The sequence below is a fragment of the Pavona decussata genome, unplaced genomic scaffold (genome assembly GCF_977016875.1).
Source record: "Pavona decussata unplaced genomic scaffold, jaPavDecu1.1 SCAFFOLD_128, whole genome shotgun sequence".
Taxonomy (NCBI): Eukaryota; Metazoa; Cnidaria; class Anthozoa; order Scleractinia; family Agariciidae; genus Pavona; species Pavona decussata.
In genome coordinates, this window is record NW_028145542.1 from 2,540,341 (window position 1) to 2,565,076 (window position 24,736).

Below are 24,736 nucleotides of genomic sequence, written 5' to 3' on the forward strand. Positions count from 1 at the left end.
ATACATATGTGCCTGCAGGCTAGAACTGGTCAGCAGCTTAGTTTGGTTCGGAACTACCTATTCCCTATTTCATGTATGGGAACACATTTTGGTTTCCGCTCCATGTCGCTGTCTCAAAATAAGTACTTAAAAATCCTCACATTTCCCTGAATTATTTTCAATGCTCAAAGCAAACATAACTTTCTACACGACATTTGAGGACGGGAGATTTTTTTCAAGATTGTAGAGGTGGTATTGTCGTTCGAATGCTGCGATTTTCAAGGAAGCCTTCAGCCAAGGGTAAGATTGTTCTCTGCATGAATATCGCTTTGCTGTGCATGATACAAATGAGAACCAAAGCGGAAGAGACGAATTGGTATTTTCTCGCTACCGAAAATCCGTTTAAAGGGTCTTTTTAAGTTTGTCTATGCTGTTTCTTTCAGCGCTGGGGATTTATTTTATTATTAAACTAAGTTCTTAATATAAAACGTACAATGTACATTTCTTAGTCTATTCAGCCAACGTCAATGAGCTTTTTTGCTTGCCATGTCCCTAGTTTATCTCGCTTATGTTCCATTGTGGTCTAGCTGTCTTGCCTCGTCACACAGTTGTCACGGATAGTTTCAGGTGCAAAACGTTTTTGACTTGTGGACATCGAAAACTGCGTAGCTGCTTCCAAGTTGCAAATGAGAGCACGATTGCTTTAAATTTTAAATTTTCTGTTATTCTTGTGAGTAAATTTATGTTACATGTGTTCTTGTTCAGTTTGGAATTCGGCAGTATTTCTGTGTGAATCAAGAAGCTGTGAACACTGATTGATACTGCTTTGTTAATAAGCTACGAATCAGTACCAATCAAATGGTACATTTCCTTAAATAACCCCAGTTGGAGTTTTTCCCAGGTGCAGACTCACACATGTCTGATTGAGTTTATTATTCTTTATTATTATGGCTTTCGTTACTTTTAAGGGCCTCGCACTATGTAGAGAAAACACTGTCTAAATGCACGCGCAAAATTCTTAACTAAAATTCCACTAAAATCGGAAATTTAAATATTAAATTAAATAAAAGACACAATGTCTTTCAAATGTGAATAAAATATGTAAGAAGGAAAGCATGCCCTGTACATGATTTTGTCCAGATGTAATCTGCACATTTCAATGTTACAACATCCACGTATCTGTTTGAAATCTGCTTTCCAAACTTCCCATAAACCTAAATGTAAAAATTTGTCATCTTGCATGATTAATATACCCACACCATTATGTGTGTGCATTTAGGCAGTGTTTTCTCCATATATAGCGCGTGCTCTTACATACATACATACTTTATTTGATCTCGCGGGTTAAAAAGACTGGCAGCCGCTGCAATAATTACAGCTAATAAAAGAGAAAAAAAATTATATATAAAAGACCAAATATGTACAATGTACGAGTAAAGAGAAAGAAAAAAGATAAAAATAAAGTAAAAAAAAATTGATCTAGATTGAGTAAATGCGTATTAGTGTCAATAATAATAGAAGTGATGTGATTTATTTGTGATCAGTGAGCTCTCCTTTTCAAAGGTGAAATTGTTAATAAATTTGGAGAGTTGCTTTAGACGATTTTTAAATGTAGTGACATTATCGTAGTCTTTAACGCTGCTAGGGAGTGAGTTCCAGATCATAGGTGTCGAAGAGAAAAGTAACAAAAAGCCATTATTATTGTTAAGAGTGTAGACTCATTTGGGTCAAAAAGTAGATAAATTGCGAGGTTAATCATAATAAATTACAACAAAAATTATTGATTGTGATTGGCTACCAGGAGCCCCAACTATGATTAAAACAGATTGTATTCCTGCTACACACTCATCCAATTTGGTGACCACAGACTAAATATTGGACTCCACTCAAATCTACAGTAATTACATTTTATAATGTCCTTTTCTATCGTCTTTTTAATAATAATTATTATTAAATGACTTCCTCCTGATATCTGATATAAGACTGGTTTGCCTAGATAAGCAATAATATTACCAGTTACAATAAGTTGTAGTTAACTTGCATGATATTAAAAGTTGAAGTGTTATTTACACAGTTTGGTTTTAGGAACATTTATAATATGGTCCTTCTATTGTAAAGTAACAGAGAACAACATTATTTATTGCAAAACATGTTTTGGCATGTTCAAATACTATTGCTAGTTACAATGAGTACAGTTTTGCACACCAAAGAACATTATTTTCTGTTTACAATTTATTGTTAGTATGCTGCTTTCTAAACCATTTGAAAACATATTCCTTCTATTGTTGAAAAGGTCAAAGAGGCATTTATATGCATGCTGTGTACGACATGTCCACCAAGTACCTCACAAAGGGGCAGTAAACAGCCTTTCCTTGGTATTAGTCTCTTAAACTCTCCAACACTTTTTGGAAGAAATGGATATTTCAAATCATTTTTTTCTATCAAGCAACAAGGAAAATATAAATAATATTTATGCCTCTTGTAATAATTAAATGCTTCCCTCAGATAAGCACCCTGTCTAAGTTTCAAACAAATTTGCTGCAAATTATTCACTTTTAGTGCAGAGGTATTTTTCAATAAATCGCTATCATTATTATCATCATCATCATGTCCACAGTAGGCAGTGTGGTCGAGTGGTCAGGGCCCGGCACTTGAAATCCCAAGGACCTGGGTTCAAGTCCCGCTCTGACCGCTAGCTGGAGTTGTTTCCCGGTAGACCCGAGTTCAACTCCTCAGTCGCACTTGTAAGAAGCCAGCTGGTCTGCCTCCTACCAGTTGGGATGTTTAACTGTGTTATTTTCAATTTAAATTGTTTCTTTGTGAATTAGTTTAATGCTTGGTCCCACTAGCACTTGTGCTATAGACACTGTGGAGGGTAAACAAAGGTTATTTTTTTTATCATCATTTTTGAAGATAGCCTGGGGCCATCTTCAGTGGTAGCAACTGTCATAGACCATTATCAAACATTTGTACTAGAGGTAAATTTACCATTTGTTTATATTACAGACAAAAAGGCCAAAGGAAAGAACCCTAAACCTGGAAAAAATAAAGGAAAGTCTGGTAAACAATCAGCTTTAACTTCTCCAGATGAAGATACAGACAGAAGACATAACTTGAAAGGAAGTAAGCAGTGTTTATCTTAGCCTTAGTACATGTATATCTTATGTGTTGAGAAAAGTCAATATAAAAGGTCTGTAAGTTGAACAACAACATACAACTTGAGAATGATGTATGTATTCTAGAAAGTGACACAGGCATACACGGAAAAGAGAAATCTGAGTGCTCCTATCAGGAGTCGAACCTAAGACCTTCCGATTACTAGTTCGGATAAAACCTACTTTAATGGCCTTAGCTCCCACAAGTCTCCTGTAGCTCAGCGGTAGAGCATCCGAACTAGTAATCGGAAGGTCTTAGGTTCGACTCCTCATAGGAGCACTTAAATTTCTTTTTTCTGAGTTTCAGCCTGTGTCACTTTCTAGAATAATACATTATTTTCATTCTTTCACCAGGCTGGAAATATACCATCACATTTATTTAACATACAACTCATAATAAAATGCTTAGTTGGAAGAAAAGTGAAATAATCAACTACCAGAAAATTCCTAAAATCTCTCTAATAATAGGCCTTTCCAATGCTTTCCAATACAGACTGTTGGCTGTTGTTTACAATAGGCTGTTAGCGTAATATGCTAATAGCCTAAACAATCTACTTTTATTGTTAATCCTAATCCATTTAGAAATACAAAGATTCCCTTCAATACTAAGCACTTACACCCCCTCCCCCCCCCCCAAAAAAAAAAAAAACCTGTCCCTCCAAGAACACAAATTTATGAGCCATTAAAAAATCCCACTGAACAAATACAGAATGCCCATGGCCCAAAAAAGAATTTGGGGTGCGTTTTTTTTTTTTTTTTTTTTTGGGGGGGGGGGGGGGGGGAGAATCTCAAAACGGATTTGTGATCTCAAATCATTCGGATCATGGCGCATCAAAGGAACTGACGAATCCACTCAGGACAAGGATTCGTGGGTTCCTTTGATGCACCATGATCTGAATGATTTGAGATCACAAATCCGTTTTTGGATTCTCCCAAAAAAACGCACCCTTGGTTGCACTTGTTAGCATCCAAATTTTTACTTGAAACTACAGTGGAGCAATACTTAATTCCAAATGACGAAGTAAAATTAGTTACCATATTATCTGGGTGTCTTTATCAAGCAGGCTCTCAGAAGAAACATCACAGACACTTGTTTCAGTGATACAAAATATTAAGCATACAATTTAAAAGCAGCAGAATGATGTTAAATGTCTTAACTGTAACTTAAATTAAAACTGAAGAAACCTTATGCTTATTCAATTAGTTTCCTACTAGAATTAATGCTCTCTCAGCTGTGCTTCAAATGCAACTGGCAATGTAATTATTTGAAATATAATGTGTTAATTTTTTTGTTCTACACTGGCATTTTCAGTTTGTGGTTCAGTCAGATGGACTGAATATTAGCCAATAAATTATTTATACAGCGTGCAGATAACCAGTGTCTGTAAAGTGAGGTTACCTTTTTGTAAAAGTGTGCCAGGCATGTCACAGAAAAGTGTGACAGTCTTAATTTTCCATATTAAGGTGGTGTCTGTAAAGCAGGGTTCCACTATATAAAGTAGCCATGAACAACGCTAAAAAAATTGGCTTTGCCAGTTGGAAACTTGTAACTTGTTGTCATAAATTATCACATCTTCTGATTCAGTTAATAAGAGTTTTAAAATTTTGACTCTCATCTAAGGTTTCTATTTATTTATTTATTTACCTCTGCTTGCCATTGATTTTGGTCCCATGTGTATATACTTTGTTCCAATTACTTAACTGAGGGAGCCTATTCCTTATAAGCCCGGTGGCTTCCCTTGGGCTTCCTCGCCATTAGTGTTTAAATAATAATAATTTGCATTTGTACACTTTTTTTTATGGCAAAGCAATAAACTGAACTGAAACTGAAGGTGCATGGACCCTGCTTTACCACAACCTTGGGCCAAACATTTTCTCATCTGGCCCTAATCTACACAGTCAATATTGAGTACATATTATTTCTCCACAGTTCAAGAATGCAGGAAGTTGTTAGCAAGTGTTTCAAACAAGAAGTCTGCCAAGGTATATTACAGCAGTATTATTTGTTGTCTTTCTCACAACTTGCCTCTTCTTCAGATTAAAAGTAAAATTGATTTTGATGTATTCACTGTTTTTTCTGTTTTTATCACTTTCAGTGTTTGGCGACTTTTCGGAGAAAATCTCAATTGTCCAAGAGTCTTGTAGAAGTCCTAATGGATGACTCTGTTTTACCATATTTCATGGAGTACATGCAAAAGCAAAATGCAACAAACCTTTTAAACTTCTGGCTAACAGCAGAAACATTTAGACTGTCAACTATTAATCGCTTAAGAATTAACTCAATGTCAAGGTTAAAGACATCAAAAGTGGACAATGCTGGTACAGGTGTGGATGAGACAAAGACTGGTATGTCAAACTCAAGTACATTGTGTACCAATAGCTCTTTAGATGACTCTAATACTGTGGAGACTTCAAAAGGAGTGGCAAATTATCAAGAGTGTCCTGAAAATGACAATAACGAGTTTGGTGACTTTACCAGTTACGAATCACAGAACTCAACTTCAGCAGATTCCAGTGCTAGGAACAATGCTGGCATATTAATTCTTTGTGACAGCTGTGGACATGTAATTGATACTCCTTCCTCAAATACATGTAAAGATATATGTGATCACTGCGGACAAAGCATTGCCAGCAATCAAACAAGTCATAGAACTTCCAGTGATTCCTGTGTTGCTAGATATAAAGAGTCCAGTTGTTTTGCTAGTGAGCTACAAAATGGAATTAATGAAAACAGTATAATTAATCAACCGAATGCAAAAGACACAGAAAGAACAACAGAGTGTGTCAGTAGTGATGCTGGAACACTAAAGGGATGTCGCTCATCCAAAGTTACATTTGATTTGAAACCAGACTTTGAACATGAACAGCGGGAGTTTTGCCGGCGAAGAACAAGAAGTATTGTTATTGATGCTGTTAGTATTTATAGCAAATACATTTCTCTTGAGGCATCGCACCCAATTGGCTTGGAAGAATCCATCCGACAGCAGATCGAGAGTAAGTGGAACAAACATTTAAAGAATCTTTTATTGTTTAAGTGTACATAAGGGTAGGATACTTCAGCTAAAGAAGTGAAGCTACCTACTGGCATCAAACGGTCCATAAGTAGACACCATTGAGACTACATGTGAGAATTTGCTCAGGAGAGGTGTCTTCTTAAGGAAGACTAAAAGAGTAAGAGTCAACTTAAGCAATTAGTTTAATATCTAATATAAAGATGTCTACATCCTGGAGGGGGACTCCCATATAAAAGTGATGGGGGTGATCATCTAAAATTTTAAAAAGGACTCTAAAAAAGGAATCAGAATTCTCTTTTATGGGCGTGGTCTGAAAAAATTTACCCCTAGATGAGTTGACCGACATTTAAGCCGCCGTTACACGTTGAAACTTTTAGCTGAAACTTGTGTGCAACGCCGCCGCGAAACAAGTTTCAGCAGGCGTTTCGCCGTGTAACATGGTCGGGTCGTGAAACTTTTTCGGACTTCTGTTGCGAGACAAGTTTCACGAAAAGTAGAACCGCTTTCTACTTCTGCAACGGCTCGCAACAGTCGCAGTGGTGAAAAAACAAGAGTTTCACCGTGTAACACCACTTCGTGAAACTGCTCTCGTTCGCTGTTGCACACAAGTTTCAGCTAAAAGTTTCAACGTGTAACGGCGGCTTTACTTCTTATCATATTTTTTAGCTCAATACCCTAAAAGGTACCTCCATACCTCTGACGGAAGTCATTGGCACCCTAAGGGGGTACCAAACCATGAATTTTAATCCCTTAAAAGTTTGACAATCACCCTGTCACTTTTATATGGAATTCCCCCCCACCTCCAGTTTCCACATAATTTGCTTGATAAGTAGTTCCGCAGCTTAGGAATAGCTGACTGGTAAATTTGGGCCCTTGGAGTCTCTAGCAAAATGTCTTTTTTTCAAATGTAAATGAATGAACAGACCTCCCCTTGATCCTATAGTAAGTAATTGTTGAATGTATATATTTACTGCCACCACAAGATTGGATTGTATTTAACACAAAAACTTTCAAAAAAACAAATTACTATCATGATATTATAAAAGTGCAAGAGCCTGTGTTTGGATCATTTCTTACAAGTTGATATAATTTTATTTAATAGTTTCCACTGATTGTTACTGCTGCTTGCTGTAGAACCCTAATAATTTTGTATTTTCCTGTTCACCTCAAACAGTGGCTTATTAAATACGCATTTTGCCTTTTTTAAAAGTAAGTTATTTTGGTGTAGTTTAACTTTTAGACATTTAAAACTGTTGCTTTGCCTAGAATTCTAACCGATTTTGTGTCCAAACTTATCAACCAGTTAACATCTGCAGTGAAGATGGAAAGATTTGTCCAGATTCTTTTCAGCCAGCACAGAGATTCGCATTTGATGTGATGGAGAGGATGTAAGTTAATCTTCATTATTGAAGTATTAAATGACTCTTTTGCTTGTATACCATTACTGGTAAGTTCGGAAAGCTCTGACTCTCATTTATTTTCAATTTTTAGCAGCCTTTAACTCTCATTACTTTTTAGTTTAGGGTCATTGTTTTTAGGTAACTAAAATAGGTAACCTACATGAGATGGTTTAATTCCCAACTAGAAGTGTGAAAATATATATGCACATTTTTTTCCTTAAAATGGTGTTTAAACTCATTGTCAATCAGTGAACATTAGGTGCTTGATCACAAGCAGACATTCAAATTATATTAGAGTTGAGATATCGTAAAAACATAAACCCTGGACATGTATATTCATTCCAAGGACTTTTTAGCTGGCTTAATATTTTGGAGCAGGGGGTAGGGGGACATTATATTGGTGTTCATTGGTTTGGTTTGACAATAAAAAGAGCTTGAAACATGAGACAAACAGCTTAACACAACCATTACTAACAGTCCGTGGGCTTACATTTTGGTGTGTGGGGGGTGGGGGGGGGTGGGGAGGGGTGGGGCCAGGTGGCTTGTTATCTGAAGATTTCAGCATCTGAGATTTGTGGGAGTTTAAAATTTTTTTTTTTTTTTTTTGGGGGGGGGGGGGGGGTATATTTGAAGGGCCTGGTGTAAAAATTACACAAGTGGCAATTTCCCACCAGAATATTTACCTCAAAAATGCTTATTTGGAAGGAGAATCAGATTAAACAAACAAATCTAAAATATTGTATTGAGATTCCATGCTTGGCTTGGTGGAGCTAACGGTGGTTGAATTGTTGAACACTAAACAAGAAATATTAACTTAAAATTTGTTCTTTCTCTTTAGGTACTTTCCTACATTTCTTAGCAGTTCATTTTATTGTAAGCATCAAATTGACACCTTGACAAGTGGAAAGGTGTTCCTGTCAGATATCCTGTACAACCAAAATGCCATGTTTTACTTCATGGAGGTAAGTGTATAACCAATTCCTGTCCTTCCTTTTGCTTTCATAATTTGACAATACCAGTTTTCCCTCCCCCCTGCCCCACTTGCCCTCACTGCCACTAGATTTCTTCTGCATACATACCACAAACTAGATTTTGTTTTTGATTTTTTTATCCATGGCAAGTAGTCAAGGTACCTGTATACTGATGACAACAATGTTGCTGAGAAAATACTGATACAGCAAAAATAATTATGGGTCGGAGTTTCTACTAACTATGGAAAAATATTACACACCTTTTTGGCTTGAGTTGCCATTGGGGAGAGTCCATATCAGGGAGACTTTGAATTATTATGTCCCTCATTTCCTCAGAAATAATCAGGTAGATGATTAGGCAAGCAAGTGCAAAAATCACCTGCATGGAGGCAAATGAAGCGACATTCACTGCGTCCTCTTGCTACAGGCAAATAATCCAAAGATTGTGTGCTTGACTCTCACTTATTCATTTCACTTGCTTATTCAGATATCAAACTAAACACTATCGGAAATTCCATAGCTCTGTCAGCCAACCAATGGATTCAATGGATTTCTCTTTATACAATTGCAAAACGAAAAATTGTTTGTACTCTTTCAGCATCTGGAGCAGGAAGGGGTGCAGCACATGATAGAGTTCTGGTTAACAGCTGATAATTTCCAGTGTCACTTGAAATCACAACTGGAAAACAATCAGTACAATGCAGAGCATGCCCTGGATGATGCCATGATCATTTATGACAAGTGAGTGCATGTTCCATTAAGCCATATATGCTCAGAGAAGATTCACATAATGCTTAAATTTATTTGTTTCATCTCTGCTGTAAAAGTAATAAATTTTGATTTAATTTGAAGCATTAAACATTGACTGGACTGAGGTTCTTTATTTCATTCAGCAAATTCTGGTTAGTTTTATTTTGTTTTTTCTCACATGTATCCTCCTAGAAAATATGAAAAACATTTGAAATATAGGTATATTTACTGTTAGACGTACTGCTTTTCAAGGTACGTGTCATAATTTTGTGTGTTAAAATCTGACTCAAAACCTGTAGTGTCACAATAGCTTTTGACTACTTAACAATAGCAGAGCAGTCATTAAGAACCATAAACCTTGATGTTACAGGTGATCTTGACGGTTGTAGAGTCATTAATAACATAGAAAGCAGGACAGCCCTGCAATAGTAACCACTAAGCAACAAATTCATTAATGTAGCACTGACAGATATTGAATTGCTTTCAATTGTTTATTTACATTGCAGGTATTTTTCCATGCAAGCAAGTGTCCCACTTGGTGTTGACGATATTACAAGGATTGAAATAGAGAACAGCATTTGTCGTGAGGGTGGACCCTTACCAGACTGCTTCTCTCGTCCCATGGAACATGTCCTTTGTCTTCTTGAGGAGGTATTATGTGTATCCTGGAAATTCTAGCAATCATCTCAACTAAACCCCCCAGCTAGAGTGTGCCAGCTTTTTTTAATCAGACTTGTGGCACATGTACCTTGTGAAAACAAACTTAAATACTCTGAAGCTTAAGGTGGAGCATTATTCTGTTATTGAAGGGCTTGGAGCAAGTCAGGGGCGATGGGGATTTTGGGGGGCTGAAATCCAACTTGCTCGAAGTGAAACTTCCATTTTTGAAGACAGAATGGATATCATTTGACAATAAAAATCTGCAATAAAATATTGTAAAACAAATAGCACGATGTTTCGACGTTTCCAGAATGTCATTATCAAGTGAAAGTAAAATAATGAAATCGGGTATATATAGTGAAGAGATGAATAAATTGAAAGTTAAAAAAAGAGTTTGGCTCTAATGGAGTCACTCTGGGTGTTTAAATTGGGTCTTATTGTTCTTATGTACAACATTTCATAAACAAGACAATCCCATTTCATGCTACACTTTTTGAGCATTTTAAATTGGCTCTCATTGAGTAGGCCAATGTTCCCATGGGCATCTCTCAGAATGGATATCATTGAAGAAATGCAGTTTTAATGACTACTAGAAATATGCCAGCATAGAAGCTGACATTTTACAGAAAATTGTAAGACTATAATGTGAGACCATAATGTTAAGCATGCTAAAAGAAAATATTTCCACACCAACTACAAAGGCCACATTATTTGACGCAGGCTTTGCTAAGCAATATCTGGGCATAATAAATGCGATAAGATGTATAGAGACCTGTCAGAATATGCTGATTATACTAGTAAGATAAGTTTTTATGGTGCCTGGACACATTGTCAACTGAGCTTATGTATGCTTTATCATATAAAATAGTAGCTAGAGGAGTGTTTGGACAGTGTATTGCTAACATCCCATGACTGCTAATTCCTGATCATTTTAATACATTTCAGGTGTTTTTTCCAAGTTTTCTGCAGAGTGAAGTGTACTTCAAGTACCTCACAGAATTATTAAATTCTGTCAGTGAGCAGCACTCTTCCCAGGCCCTATCAACATCTGATGGCAGTGCAGATGATGTTAGGAGCCTGGGTTCGCAAATCAGTGAAAAAAGTCATCTGGTAGGTTCAACGTTTGGTTCCGATCCTGACCTTACGGAAAACCCGGATGCTATTTGGCAGAGGCCTAATGCTGGGTAAGAGAAAATTGAGGAAAAACATAGCGTGCAAAGGCAGTATTACACTATGCAACATTCCATGTTACTGTTCCAATGCAAAAGTTAAAATTGTAGCAGTTATACTGCTTTAGACTTTCAAGCAGACTTTCAGTTGAAAGAGTCGAGGTTTCTGGCTGAAAGTTGTTATCTGTGTTCTTGTATTTTTTGCTTAGACAAAAAACTTTCATCCACATTGTGTCTATTGACTATGGTGTACTAATGGGTATTGCAAACTTTTGAGCAAAACCTTAACAATATTGTGGCACTACCTTACTAGTATGCTGTCCAGTGTGGAGTAGAAATACTTTAAACTCTGTTATCCTACAGAAATTAGACTTTACTTACAGGTTGTCTGGGTCGTTTGCAGCCCGCCACTCCATGTCTAACTTTACCTTACTCTTTTTATAGGAAGCAGAAAAAACTTTTCTTTGTTTGTGTTCATTAACTGCAATGCAACATTGTTGTTTCATTTGTAGACCATTGTCACTGGGAAAAGTCAATGAGTTTGGGATTTTTGAGCCAATCTTTGAGCCTCAGCCAGACAGGGGCAATGGTATCTCTACAGGTAATTTCACAATTTTCAAGTATTTATGAAAACAGCCTATGAATCAAAATAAACCAGCTGATTAACTAAGGGGCAATGGTCTTAAATCTTCCTAGTCTCAACCACGGTACAATCTCTTTTTTTCACTCAGAAGTTTCAAAGTTTCATTGAATCCAAATTGTACAGTTCAGTTACCTACAGCTAACATATACCTGCCAACTCTCAAGCCTGCAGGTTGATAACTTCGATCTCACATCAGCTCACGTTTAAAGACTAACTTCTCCTGCCTGGTTGAAAAAAGTGAGCTATTACAGTCTTAACTGACACACTTTACAAAAATGTGTAAACACAACTGCCTTCAGGAAATTGGCTGTGTTATAGGAACTTTCCGATCTTAAAAAAAAAAACTAGATGTTTTTAATGTAGGTCTTCGGTCCGAGCATAATCATTTTCTTGAGAACTTAGAATTATTGAGAATGTCTTCGGGTATCTTCGGACGTCTTCGGAAATCATCTGATATAATCTTGCCACCTTCGAAAATCCTGGCACTCCCAGAATTAAAATCTCATGCATTTGAGTCAGAAAAAGTTGGCAGGTATACTAACAAGTTCATAAACAGGTGTAGCCAAATGAGTGGGAGATGCTTCATATGAAAAATATATTGTGTTGTTCTATTGCTGAGTATGTTATGTTGACCTATTGTCAAGTCTATGCTATTGTTCAAGTCCATATTTGTGTTGTTCTGTTCTCAAGTCCACTGTGTTGTTGTTCTATAGCAAGTTTATATCACTTAGGACCTCATTTTTAACTCGTGAATGCGCGCATGCGCAATGAACGAGTTATAGCGATAGCTGACTCTCGACTTGGTCGATCAGTCGATCAGTCGATCAGTCGATCAGTCGATCAGTCGATCAGTCGGTTTTGTCGTTAACTTTCGGGCGTGCGCAGTGAATGAGTTTTAAATTCAATTAGTGGAAAAAAACACGCGAACATTTGTTGTTCATGGCGCATCAGGAAATTCTTATTCAATATGTAGAGAATAATTTGACGATCATTTAGTGCAAGAATGGCGATTTTTCGTTCAATCTGAGCAAAGTTTCAAGTTTTTTCAGTTTTTCAGAAAGTCCGGTGTCGTAAACTCAATTAGTGAAAAAAAAAAAAACGTGAAAATTTGTTTCACGACGCGTCAGAATTCTCTCATTCATTCTGTAGAGAATAATTTGACAATCATTTTAGTGTAAGAATGGGGATTTTTCGTTGAATCTGAGCAAAGTTATAGGATTTTTTCGTTTTTTTCTACGAAGTGCGGTTTCTTTCAAGAATTAAAAATAATTTAATTTAAAAATAATTTAATTAAAAAATAATTTAATTTGTCAGTTTTCACGCGAAAGCGGAACGTGCCATGTCACGCATCATTGACGTCGTAAACAAAATTATGCAAATTTCTGGTGAAATGAACACTTTTAGGATCTTGTCAGCTTTCATAGAGGTTTCAAAGGGAAAAAATGTTTCATTTTCGAAATTTACAACTGGTAATTTATGGGAAAGCAAAAGGACGCGGTCGATAAATAATTCTTATTTAGCAAGAGCTTGTCATAGTTCATTATTTTTACTTGAGGATTGCGTGGACTGAACTCCAATGGAAAAATTTCACGCATTTATGTCGGGCATGAATCGTAATGCGATACTTTGTTGAACATATTTCCCTTTGTGAGATCGGCTTGCCCTACAGTAATTTTGTAATTTTAATTCCCAAAAAAACTTCACTTGCCCATCGGGCAAGTGATGGTTAGAATCCACTAGCCCGATCGCGAAATCCAGTAGCCGCGGACTATCACACGAATTTGCATGACGTAGCTGCACATGGCGTGCTCCTATAAACTTTGAATAAAAAAAACACGTGATATTTTTTAATCGGCGCATCAGAATAATCGGCTTATTCAATCTGTACAGAATAATTTGACAATCATTTTAATAGTACAAGAATGGTCATTTTTCGTTACATAATCGGGCAAAGATATAATTTCTTTTAGCTTTTGAGGAAGTTTCCGTAGCCGTCTAAATTGCAATTACTATGTGTCATCTGCATTCACGAGTTGGCTCACAGGAGCCTTTGATTCAGCCCACCACGAAATGAACTTTCTCTCAGTAGCAGCTAACTATCTCTGCCAGCCATGAGTGCTTGACATATTTGACTTGTGCATTTATGGTAACAGTGACACACTCCATTCTTTTACAGCTGCCAAACTGGGAAAGGCAATGAGGAAGCTGGTGTCTGGAGAAGAAGATAAGGTATAAACACTCTTAAATTGAACTATAAGGGAGATACTAGACCTGGCCCTGGAGACACAACAATTTAGGGTTTAGGACTTCAGAGTGAAGGCCCCGGTTTTGTCATTTGTTTTGTTGTCTTAGAAAACAAGCCCTCTCCTCATTGTTACTCTACCTGGGTATACAAATGCATCATTATATGCCTAAGGGAATCAGGAACCTCATCCAGTGGAGAGTAAATTTACCTGAGTTCAACTTTTCCTTAGTCAAATCCTCTCAGTTTTTGAAGACAGACAAAGAAGTGACATTAGTGTATGCTGAGACTGATGTGCATTTACTTGGGTCCTAGTATTCAAGGTCCAATTAAAACAGGTGTGCAAACTATTCCCCACCCCCACCCCCCTCCACTCTGCCATCATGGACATTGACAAGACCAGAAGAAACATTTTCATCTGAAGTAGAAAATCCAGTGAGAAATCTCACAAAAATTCTTCCAAGCTCTTCCAAGTGACTGTAAAGTTGGTTAAACAAGCCTGTAATCTTCTACTCTGATGTAAAACCAACCAAACTGGCACAACAGTATTCACTGTTCATGTTGGCAATTAAAGGGTTATACACAAGACTGTCAAAAGTGACATTTTTCTTTGAAATCAGAATTGCCCCAAATTAGCTCAATTATGGCACAAAGACTGCTATTCATGTAGGAAACTTAATTATATTTATTGGTCCTGTATTTGGTGTTTTAGCCCTAGTTAATGCAAAGTTTTTACTAAAAACATTTGAACCAACTCAGTGAAAGCATTACTGGGGGTAATGAAAAGAAATCAGTCAGGTATCAATTCCTCTTTTGTGAAGATTGCTTGCATTTTAAAGAAAAGAAAGAAGGTACATGTATCTCCTTATATTTTTTTAGCCTTTTACCAAGTTTGTTACACAACAGCCAGGCTGTGCTAAAATAGACCTCATTTGAAAAGTCAAGAAGAAAAGTCACTTGTGATTAAGTCTTGTAAAACACCCTTCAATGTTTTTATTTGTACTCTGCCTTACAGGCTAAGGAGGAAATGGCTTGGAAAATTGCTAAAATGATCATTGAAGATGTTAAGAATGAACAAGCAATGCCTTTTGGTGAAGCAAGTACAGCTGGTGCTGGTGCATGGGCTGCACGAGACAGCATCAGTGGCCTAAGATGACTCTGACAAGGTCATCAGCACTCGCATTAGAAAAGGGTGGGAAAAACTAGGATATGGTTGAACTTGTCCATATGAACACCTTATAAATCACAGACAGTTCAGTCATTAGACCTAAACTCCACACAAACTCTACCCTTGTAACATAGAAACTCTGCTCTTTCCCTGTGGTGTCTGTAATACAGTCAAACCCCATTATTACGGACACCACTGGGACCACAAAAAGTGTTACAGAGTGTCCTTATAGAGCAGGTTAATTTTAAAGAAAATGTATGGAGCGGGACTAAGAAAACTCTCCATAATAACAAGTGTCCGTATTAAGAGGGTGCCGGCAAAATGGCGTTTCACTGTAGACAAGTTCAGCTGTATCACAAAATAACTACAAGTGGCTTAGTAATCTTGAGGTAGACACTTAAGTTAAGTTACCAACTTTAAGTTACAGACTAGTTAAGTTACCAACCTAATATGTGGATCAAGTTAGCTGTCTTATGATTTACTCTGCTGACAAATCAGCCGTTCCCTTAGAATTGAGCACAGAAATCTCCTTACATGGTGCCAGGATTCCCACTGATGTAGAATTAAAAATTCACAAGTTGCTGGAGTTTTCCTTTAACATCTATGATGTTAGTCGCAAATGTCCGGCAACAGTACTTTTCTCTGGTAATAGAAAATAGTATTGAAATAGTAAAAACTAATTTTTTTTCTCAGTGTGTAAGCAGGCCAAAATTTGTAAATAATGCAATCTGATTGGTTCCGGCAGTGAGCGGAATTTTTCTATCTTGCCCTTGAACCTGGGTGGATTTGTTGCATGATTGGTTGCAAGATCCTGGGCCTTGTTTTCTTGTGGAAAAAATAAAAATGTTATTCACTGGCCTTGGTTGGTCCGTATTGGGAAAACTGTCTTGAGGGCCATACTCAAGACCTAGGGAACAGTTTTTCCCCAGTATGGACTTTCCTGCCATCAAATGACATATACTGCTGTTTCAACAAAGGTTGTCCAAAAAAGCGTAAAAGCGTATGCAACAATTATGTCGAAAGGTAGTCTGGGAAATACCCAATAAATTTCAATAAAAGCTCAAAATCCATATTGCCCACCATCTTCACTGTACGGTTGAGGCAATATGGATTCTGAGCTTTTATTGAAATTTATTGGGTATTTCCCAGACTTCCTTTTGGCATTGTCGCATATGCTTTCACGCTTTTTTTGGACAACCTTCGTCAAAACAGCTGTAGATATATTCATAATCCTCAGAGAAGTGCAGTTGGTCAAAACTAGTCAACGTTAAAGTTGGTAGCAAATTTAACCAATAAGCTTGTATTACCAGAAATAAAGTCTAGTTTAGGGTTAGCCTACATGTGGACATCTTCTGAAGATGTCTGCCTGCAGTCTAGTTTAGGGTCAGTTTGTTTCAAAACATGACCAGTATCCACCAGAATGCTTCTGTGTCCTGGTATCCTCTCTGTTTGCTATGCAACGGTAATTCTATTGTTTAGTGCATGTTTGATTGACCTTTTTATGCTTGGTACTTCTTCTTTAAAAGACAGTAACAACCAAGGATTGCCCAGAGGCAGCAGGGTGGTTATAAGTGTGTTGTAGGGTCAAGTTCTTATCTCTATAAACTGCTGTAAATAGTCCATCCTTGTTCCCAAATCTTCACACTTCAATATCTAGACCAATTTTAATATATTAAAATTTGTACTTGGCTACAAGGCTAATAGGGTAAAAAAGAACAGAAATTACATTGAGGCTCAGAAAGCCAAGCTAGAATTTTCATATATCAAAATTGGTCTGTTGGGTAAATTGACTTCCACTGGAGAGTTGAAGCCAAGCATGATACAGGGCAAAGTCTCCTGTGTGAATCTTTCCAATCAGCTTGAAATGAAATGACAGCTGAGAGTGAAGTTGTAAATAGTGCCATATTTTTCTTAGAGATAATAACGCGAACGCGCGCGAAATTTTTTCTCGTCCCACCCACGCGTCGCGTTTCCTCGCGGAAGTCATTTTCGCGCGCGCGCGCGCGTGCTTTGGTGTTTCGCTCGCTTTAGTATCCCCAAGAAAAATAAGGGAGTACTCGTTGTCTGTGGCCTATGGATTCGAGTCATTTTTGCTGTTCCTTTTTATTTCGGAAATGTTGCTCGGTGATTAACTAAATTTTTAATGTACAGGTAAACCTAAAAATTACAAAATTAAGTTATTAAAATGTAGGAAAGGTTGCTTTGCTTGCAGCTCCTAGAAAACTTGTTGAGGTTATTGATAATCGATAGTTTTCAAATTTTTTCCTCATCAAGGAATTTATTAAAATGACCACAGTGGTCGATTTGTTAAAATGTAGACTGGATATAGTTTTAAGCTTTTGAGTCTGAAGTTACTCAAATGGGAATTTTCAACTCCTTAATACCTTCTTGTAAGCTCACTATATGAGATCATTAGATGCCATCAAGATTTTTTCCAAATGCCTGTGTGATGATTTGTGCCGACAACGAAGAGGGCCCCATAAATGTTGTGGTCTTTATGTAAAAGTAAATTTACCAAACGGAGTATTCATTCTGAAAACACAAACGTTGCACCGACGTACCATTATACAAAAGTCTCTTTTCTCCATTAACTGGTGGGACCATTGCCCTCATCTCCACCCCACACCTGTCATTGCCCACATAGGGATCATCGTTGGGAGAGATATCCCCCATGGGGGTACTCAGGATGCCAACGAGGTCAAGTTGTTAGACTTCAAAAAAGTCCGGTTGTGCTAAAACTGGACACGAAAAAGTCCACCGGTCTAAAGAGTCCCTTCTTTTTTTCGACATAAAAATGAGAACCCTAAGTTTCACTCATAGCGAAACCCCAAAAAGTCCTTAACAAAATCTTTCACCCCTAACGTCACCAAAAAAATGCTCAAACCAAAAGAAATCGTCAGATCAAAAATTTCAAACCCCAAAAGGCCTCCGCACCCCTCCGTCACTAATATCATAGTCCAGTCTCCCACCCTTCCCCGGAAGATATCCACATTTAATCACCGAAAGGACTTCCTGTTGAAATTCCTTTGAATTCCTGTTTAACGTGTGTGAGACGGTGTTCTCTCTCGATGGCCAAATATTGCGACCGCACGGTGTGAGTTAGACGCCAATGTGAAGACGGTTTCTACGTATCGGGTACTAGCGTTTGGATCTCACATGGGCGCCAGTGTGTACACAATTTTATTGAGTGACCAGGCAACCAGACACTACCCCCACAGGAATCTCCCCTGAGATGATCATTTTACCTGCAAATTACAAAAGTCCTGACAAGTCTGGGCGCCGAATGCGAATAGACCACTGCTTCGTGTCAGGGCTCCGGGTGCCACTTTCTGGCTGTCTTTACGAAGTATGAACCATGCCTTATTTATACTCAGCTCAAAGATCTAATTTAATAAAATAACTGTCTGTAGTTTACTGGCAACGGAAGATGACGGTGAATGTATACATGCTATCTATACATGCTACACTATTCAATAAAGCAGGGAAGATACAGTCCAGGGTACCTACCTGGTAGTCAACGACTGCAGCAGGTACTAGCTGCTATACGTACTAAGCCAATGTAGTGTACCACAGTGGTAAAACAACTCGAGCCGGAAGTGGTGCAAGTTCTGTTTTTAATCTCCATTTATCAGGTGCATTTACATCCTCTTGCTAACAAAATGGAGGATACTTACACGGATGAAAAGACACTTATTTCAAGTCCATAGCAGTAAACAAAATGTCTCTGCCAATTCTGGTCGGAATGCCGGTTACTGAAACAAGGGTACGATTGCCAAAATGGGACGGGAAAAAAAAGCGTAAGATTGTTATTGCATGATTACATGATCTATGACAAGACTGGACGACTCCAGCAAAATATTTACAACTTTCTGACGAACGAAAAAGTGCATACAGTGGTGCATGGAGGAGAAAAACGAAAGAGAAAAGTGGTTCAACAACTGAGCACGCGGTTGATAAACTTAGGAAGAACCGGCGACCACACTTGGTCATTTAAGTGTTGGGGACAACACACACATACCAGATCCACTAGAGGAGTCCTTGATAGAAAATAAGTGAAAATCAATGGCAAAATGAAGCGCCCTCAACTTTTGGGTAAAGCTTTACGAACTTCCCACCCTCTGTTATACAAGTCGTTGGCTCGGAAACCGTATTTAGCCTGCTTCACAAACGTTAAACCTCCCTGTTTGTGTTAACTGTGTCCTTGGTTGACCCTCCTTAATACCACGCATTAATTGGAGAGAGCCGCTTAGTTTTCCAGCGTATTCAGACAACAAATCGCAGCTAGAGGACCTGTTCGCCGGCTAAAATAACATCACTGAAGGACAACTAAATACCTTTAATACATTCCGTTTGTAAACAAAGAAATATGTTGTAACCTTACGAATGTTTGCTCAGTTTACTACATGTAGTAATTGCAGTAATTATTGTGTATGATCTGCCACGTTACAAGCAAAATGGATGAACTTTAAATTTTATGGAGTTGCTGTTGTCAATCGACCTTCTGTTGTTTTGGTCACCGAATCTTGGCTGTCCCGGACTCAGCGATAGATATTGGTTGCAACTATAGTTCATTTCGGCTTGACTGACCAACCCCAGGGGATGGGGTCTTCACGTATGTCCCGAAAAGAACTTAACCCTTTTAGCCCTAACAGTGATCAACATCAAATTTCTTCTTGTAAAATCAATGCTTATTCAACCCCTGAGCTCATGAGAATTAAGGATATGATCACCCAAGGTGAATTTCTTGATATTTTAATAACTTCTCCCAGCACTTTTATAAGAAAAGTATGGGGACAAGATACGAGAATTTGTTCTTTGTTAAGGGTTAAAATGGGTCGAAGACAAAGTGAAGGCTTTAGGAGTTTGGATAACAGCAAACCCCATAACAAGTACGAAGGCAAGTTACGGTGAAAATTAAGAAAGATTTAAAATTGTTTAAGCTGTTGGCAATATCTTCGCCTAACAACTTTTTGGGAAAATTTTTGTGTAAAAAAAGTCTTATCGCCTCACAGCTTGTTTATATTCTCTCTCCGACCCTTACCAACAAATCAACGAGCGTTAGACGATCGAGATCAACGACATCTTCTATAATTTCCTTTGAGACAGCAAGGGAGAAAAACTATTAAAGATGATTGACATAAAGTGTCAACCAGGGTGAGAAAATACATGTAAGGTAAAGTCGCACAAGAGCCTAAGTGGCCCATACGGCCGGAGCTTAGCCCGGTTTCTGTAGCATGAAGCAACTAGGAGTATTGCTACTCCCCCCTGGATGGGATGCTAGTCCATCGCAGGGTTACCCCCAGCAGTATGTCGCCGGTACCCATTTATACACCTGGGTGAAGAGAGACAATGTGGAGCAAAGTTTCTTGTCTAAGGAAACAACACAGCAATGAAGAGACCAACCTGGCCTCGAACCAACGACCCTCAGATCCTCCGACCGTCCGATCGAAAGTCCGACGCGCTAACCACCACACCACCGCGCCTCCTCTCTCTCCGACCCTTACCAACAAATCAACGAGCGTTAGACGATCGAGATCAACGACATCTTCTATAATTTCCTTTGAGACAGCAAGGGAGAAAAACTATTAAAGATGATTGACATAAAGTGTCAACCAGGGTGAGAAAATACATGTGATAATGATAAAAGCGGAAAGTGGAAGCTGTTGTTTGATTTTGAATTACAACATTTTTTGTAGATTAGATACCTTAAGAGGCAACTCCTCAAAAGCAACTGAAAGATCTGTCTAAATATATTAATGTAGCTGAAATTTTAACGGCTGAAGTCTTTGGCAAAACTCTCTAAAAGGGTTGTGAATACTAAAGTCAATTTACTACAAATCAAGGTCCTCGGCGTAGAGGAATTCAAAAGGTCGAAGATCGAATTGGAATTTGGAAATGCGGTTGGTTTTTGATCAAGCATAATGCGTGAGAGTTGGCGGGTATAAGCTTTGTTTGCGGGAAAATGCTTGGTTTGTACAAGAGGGTTGACAACCCGTATGCGCTGTTGAAGGGTGACCACGTGGAGACCAAAAAACTACACGGCAAAGAAAACAGACAAACCCAATGGTAGTACGAATTTCTAACATCAGGAAACTTAAACAAAATAAGAGACTCAGCTCAAAGATCTAATTTGATAAAATTACTGTCTATAGTTTACTGGCAACGGAAGATAACAGTGAATGATCTGAGATGATCTCCAAAGATAAAATCAAGGGATTCTTGAGTTCATCTATCTGTCGTTTCAAGACAGTCCATGTCTGTTCATATTCCATCGACCTTTAAACCTATTTTCAGTCGTCACTCTTTCAGACATTGTTCACGTTTTATTAGACTTCAGTAAAGACCTCCACTATTTGTATTTAGTGAAATCACTGAAATAAACTGAGCAGCACGTTTGAGATAAAAATAACCACACGTGCGTGTTTGGAGCGTTAATCCCAGCTTCCTGTTTTGTTTGAATTTGAAGGTGTGCAGCTGGCCGCCCTCAAAAATTGATCATTGAAGAATAAATATTAAAGCTTATTGGTGGCCATTGTCTATTACTTAGCAATACTTCATAGCCTTGTTCTAACATTACTTAATTTGGCACTAATTTTGACGCGTGTTGATCCAATAGAGCTAAAATGCTTCTCTGCCTTTTCACGCAACACCTCAGTTTCATCTGTTAAGTAATCAATTTTAATTCAGTTTTAAAAGTGAGGTAATCGGGCCTTCTCGTGGGCAACATCCATGGATGAGAGTTTGTTTGTTTTTTGTTCTTCAACCGCACATCAATTTTTGCCCACATGCAATGATATATAATAAACTTAAAATGTATATTTATCTAGAAATTGCTGACAGGCAAAAATTAATTGATGCCAAACGCTGGTAAATATAATGTCGCTACAAAAATGAACCGGAGGTTGAAAATCCATTAATTCCTTACTATTGCATAAAATAAAATTTCCTTAATATTTGGAAAAGTACGAATTCATTGACAAACAACGGATAAAGCAATCGATTACAACAATGGAGGGCTTGCTGGTCAGGAAAACAAACAATGTTCAAGAATGCAAAACACAGGAGTATTGTATGAGCAAAGGCTAATAACACGAACTGAGTTCCTTTGTGGGTTAGAGTGATTTTATTTAACCCGTGAAATAGGTAGTAGGATACTACACGCTATTATGCACTAATTCCATTGTCTTCTTTTGTTTACTTGTAGCTATTTGGTACTAGCAAGAGAGGATCCTCTCTTGGTACTAGTTGTTATTCTCTGTTTCACGGGTCAAGTAAAATCACTCTAAAAGAACGCCAACATTGCAGCTAAAACTGTCGCTATGCATAGGGCATCACTGTCCGATAAGACTATGCCGGTATTCTGATTGTTTTGATCGTTATCAGGAACTGCCTTAGTGTGCAATGTTGTTCGATGACCTCTCAGTGTTCGTCTCGGGAAAGGAAAGAAGTCCGACGTTGTTTTCGGTTGAAAAGAAGGATCTTTAAGAACTGAAACTCCGATGTTAACAATGCTGCCCTTGCATTTCTCAATATCCACCTGATAAAAGTCTCCGAGTCGCAAATGCTGGGATGCATTCATGAATGAACGAACAAAATAGTGGACGTTAGTCCCCAGGGAGCTGTTGAGGCCTCTGACGGGTACTATAGTATAGTTACAACCCATGTTATTTTTTACTCGCATATCTTCACAGAAAGTCCAGTTAGTAGAGTAGAGGCTGGCCTTTTGAACTGTGGAGTAGTTCAGCTGATCATTTCCGTAGAGTCTGTCAATAATATTTTCTGCGTATTTACTACAACTTCCTTCAGTAGAATCATTACTTTGAACTCGCCCATGTCCGATGCAAAATTTTTGGAACACCTCTATTTGCGAGTTTTTAATATACGGCTTGGGTAGTAATTGCCACGCTGCGCACATGAGTATGTCAAACTCGGTTTGTTTGCAGAAGCACCCGGCAAAAATGGCCTTTCCAACGAAGGAGAAATTTCGCAAGTCGTGACCTTCGTGCAAACACGAAGATCTCCCACTGTCGGCAGTGAGATCTTGCTTTTGAGCTTTGCTACGAGGCACCGTAATGATTATTGAAACTACTAGACTTGTGGCGAAGATTAACCATAAATTGTAGGAAAATGGCTCCATCAGGGCACCAAAGAAGAAAGATCCCTTAAGATGAAATATGTGTGGTTGAACTGCTCGAACAGACTGTGGTGACACAGGACACTTCGTGCGGGACCTTTTAAAACATACCGGCGACGAAACTGAATGTCAAAACAAAAGACAGCGTTTTCAAAACATCTAGCAACGTGATCTAAATTTGCTGATAACACTTAGGAATTAGCCTTCATATTTTGCCCCTTTGGGTCGATATTTCCTGACATGTTGAGTCTCGAAAACAAGAAGCTATGCTTAAAGTTGTTGTAAGTGTTGTGTAATGTTGACCGATCGAATCTCATGGTTATAGAAGCCTTCAATTAACTTGGACTTCGTTTTAAACACCATATTCCAACGGTTTATTTCGGTGGCCTTAATCGCTCAGAAATTTGGATTTAGTTGTAAGGAAAAATCTCAAGTTCGTAACGCTGGAAACCAGTTGGTCTGGTTGTGGTCTCACTCGTCGAGAAAATGGCGCGATCTTTGGAACAACATAAAGCGTAACTGTAAAACGCGACTGGAAAAACTCTTTATCAGGTTATCCCAAAAACTGTTATCAAGTAGGTAAGTGAACTGTTCCTATGGTCTTTATTCTTTATACACATTTAATATTCTTGTGTGAGGAAAATTGAGGGTAGTATCTGATGTTGGAACAAGAGGCCGGCGCTACGAAAAGGCGTGCTGAACGTTACTGAAAAGTGTATTGGGGGGGGGGGGGGGGGTGGGGGAGGGGGAAGCGCAGTGGTGAGAGCACTCGTCTCCCACCAATGTGGCCCGGGTTCGATTCCCGGACTCGGCGTCATATGTGGGTTGAGTATGTTGTTGGTTCTCGTCCTTCCTCCCAGAGGTTTTTCTCCGGGTACTCCAGTTTTCCCCTCTACTCAAAAACTAATACTTCTAGATTCCAATTCGAGTGGAAAGTACCAGTGTCCCCAATTAAGTGCTCTGCGCTAAATACATTGACGCTTAAGTGATATCATTTTTTTGACAGTGCCGGGCTGGCCTGCCGCCTTCCACAAATGTATTATAGGTTCGGATCGCGGACTCCACGTTGAACGTGGCGTTTCATTTACTGTAGTTGGTTTTCCTCTTTTTTTGGAAGTTTGCTCGTGGTTCTTTGATTTTTCGCCAGGCAAAACCCCTCCATGTATCTTCAAATTGCGATTAGATCCGACCCGGGATCCGGTGGGGGAACTATTTAGACTGCAAGCAGTCTCTTTGTTGTCCTAAGTTCTAAGTGTATACTGGAACCAGCTACCATTACGGGTGCGATTTTCAACAAGTATCGACGCCTTTAAGTTATCTAAACCTGATTCACCTAATGGATTCTTACTAGGAATTATCGGAACAAATGTTTAATAGAATAAGCGATAAAAGTGAACATGTAAATTACTTATTCCCTAACCGCGATGTGATGTTGCCATGGGACAAAATAT

General features: G+C 38.3%; 1 protein-coding gene across 2 annotated transcripts; it reads left to right on the forward strand.

The window, feature by feature from the left end:
- Nucleotides 1-76: 76 nt before the first annotated feature.
- On the forward strand, nt 77-17,590 carry LOC146468957 (A-kinase anchor protein 10, mitochondrial-like). Of its 2 annotated transcripts, XR_014867347.1 has the most exons (13): nt 77-279; nt 2,986-3,102; nt 5,065-5,117; nt 5,231-6,128; nt 7,452-7,536; nt 8,387-8,510; nt 9,118-9,260; nt 9,776-9,920; nt 10,875-11,113; nt 11,611-11,699; nt 13,918-13,970; nt 14,999-15,540; nt 15,573-17,590. XR_014867347.1 is itself a non-coding variant. In XM_085124012.1 (12 exons), exons 1-12 carry the CDS (start codon nt 246-248, stop codon nt 15,137-15,139), a joined length of 2,121 nt encoding a protein of 706 aa, XP_084980138.1. In that variant the 5' UTR covers nt 77-245; the 3' UTR covers nt 15,140-17,590. The 2 variants fall into 2 exon arrangements, 1 of the variants encoding a protein (XP_084980138.1); XM_085124012.1 differs by having other exon boundaries at nt 14,999-17,590.
- Nucleotides 17,591-24,736: the final 7,146 nt, after the last annotated feature.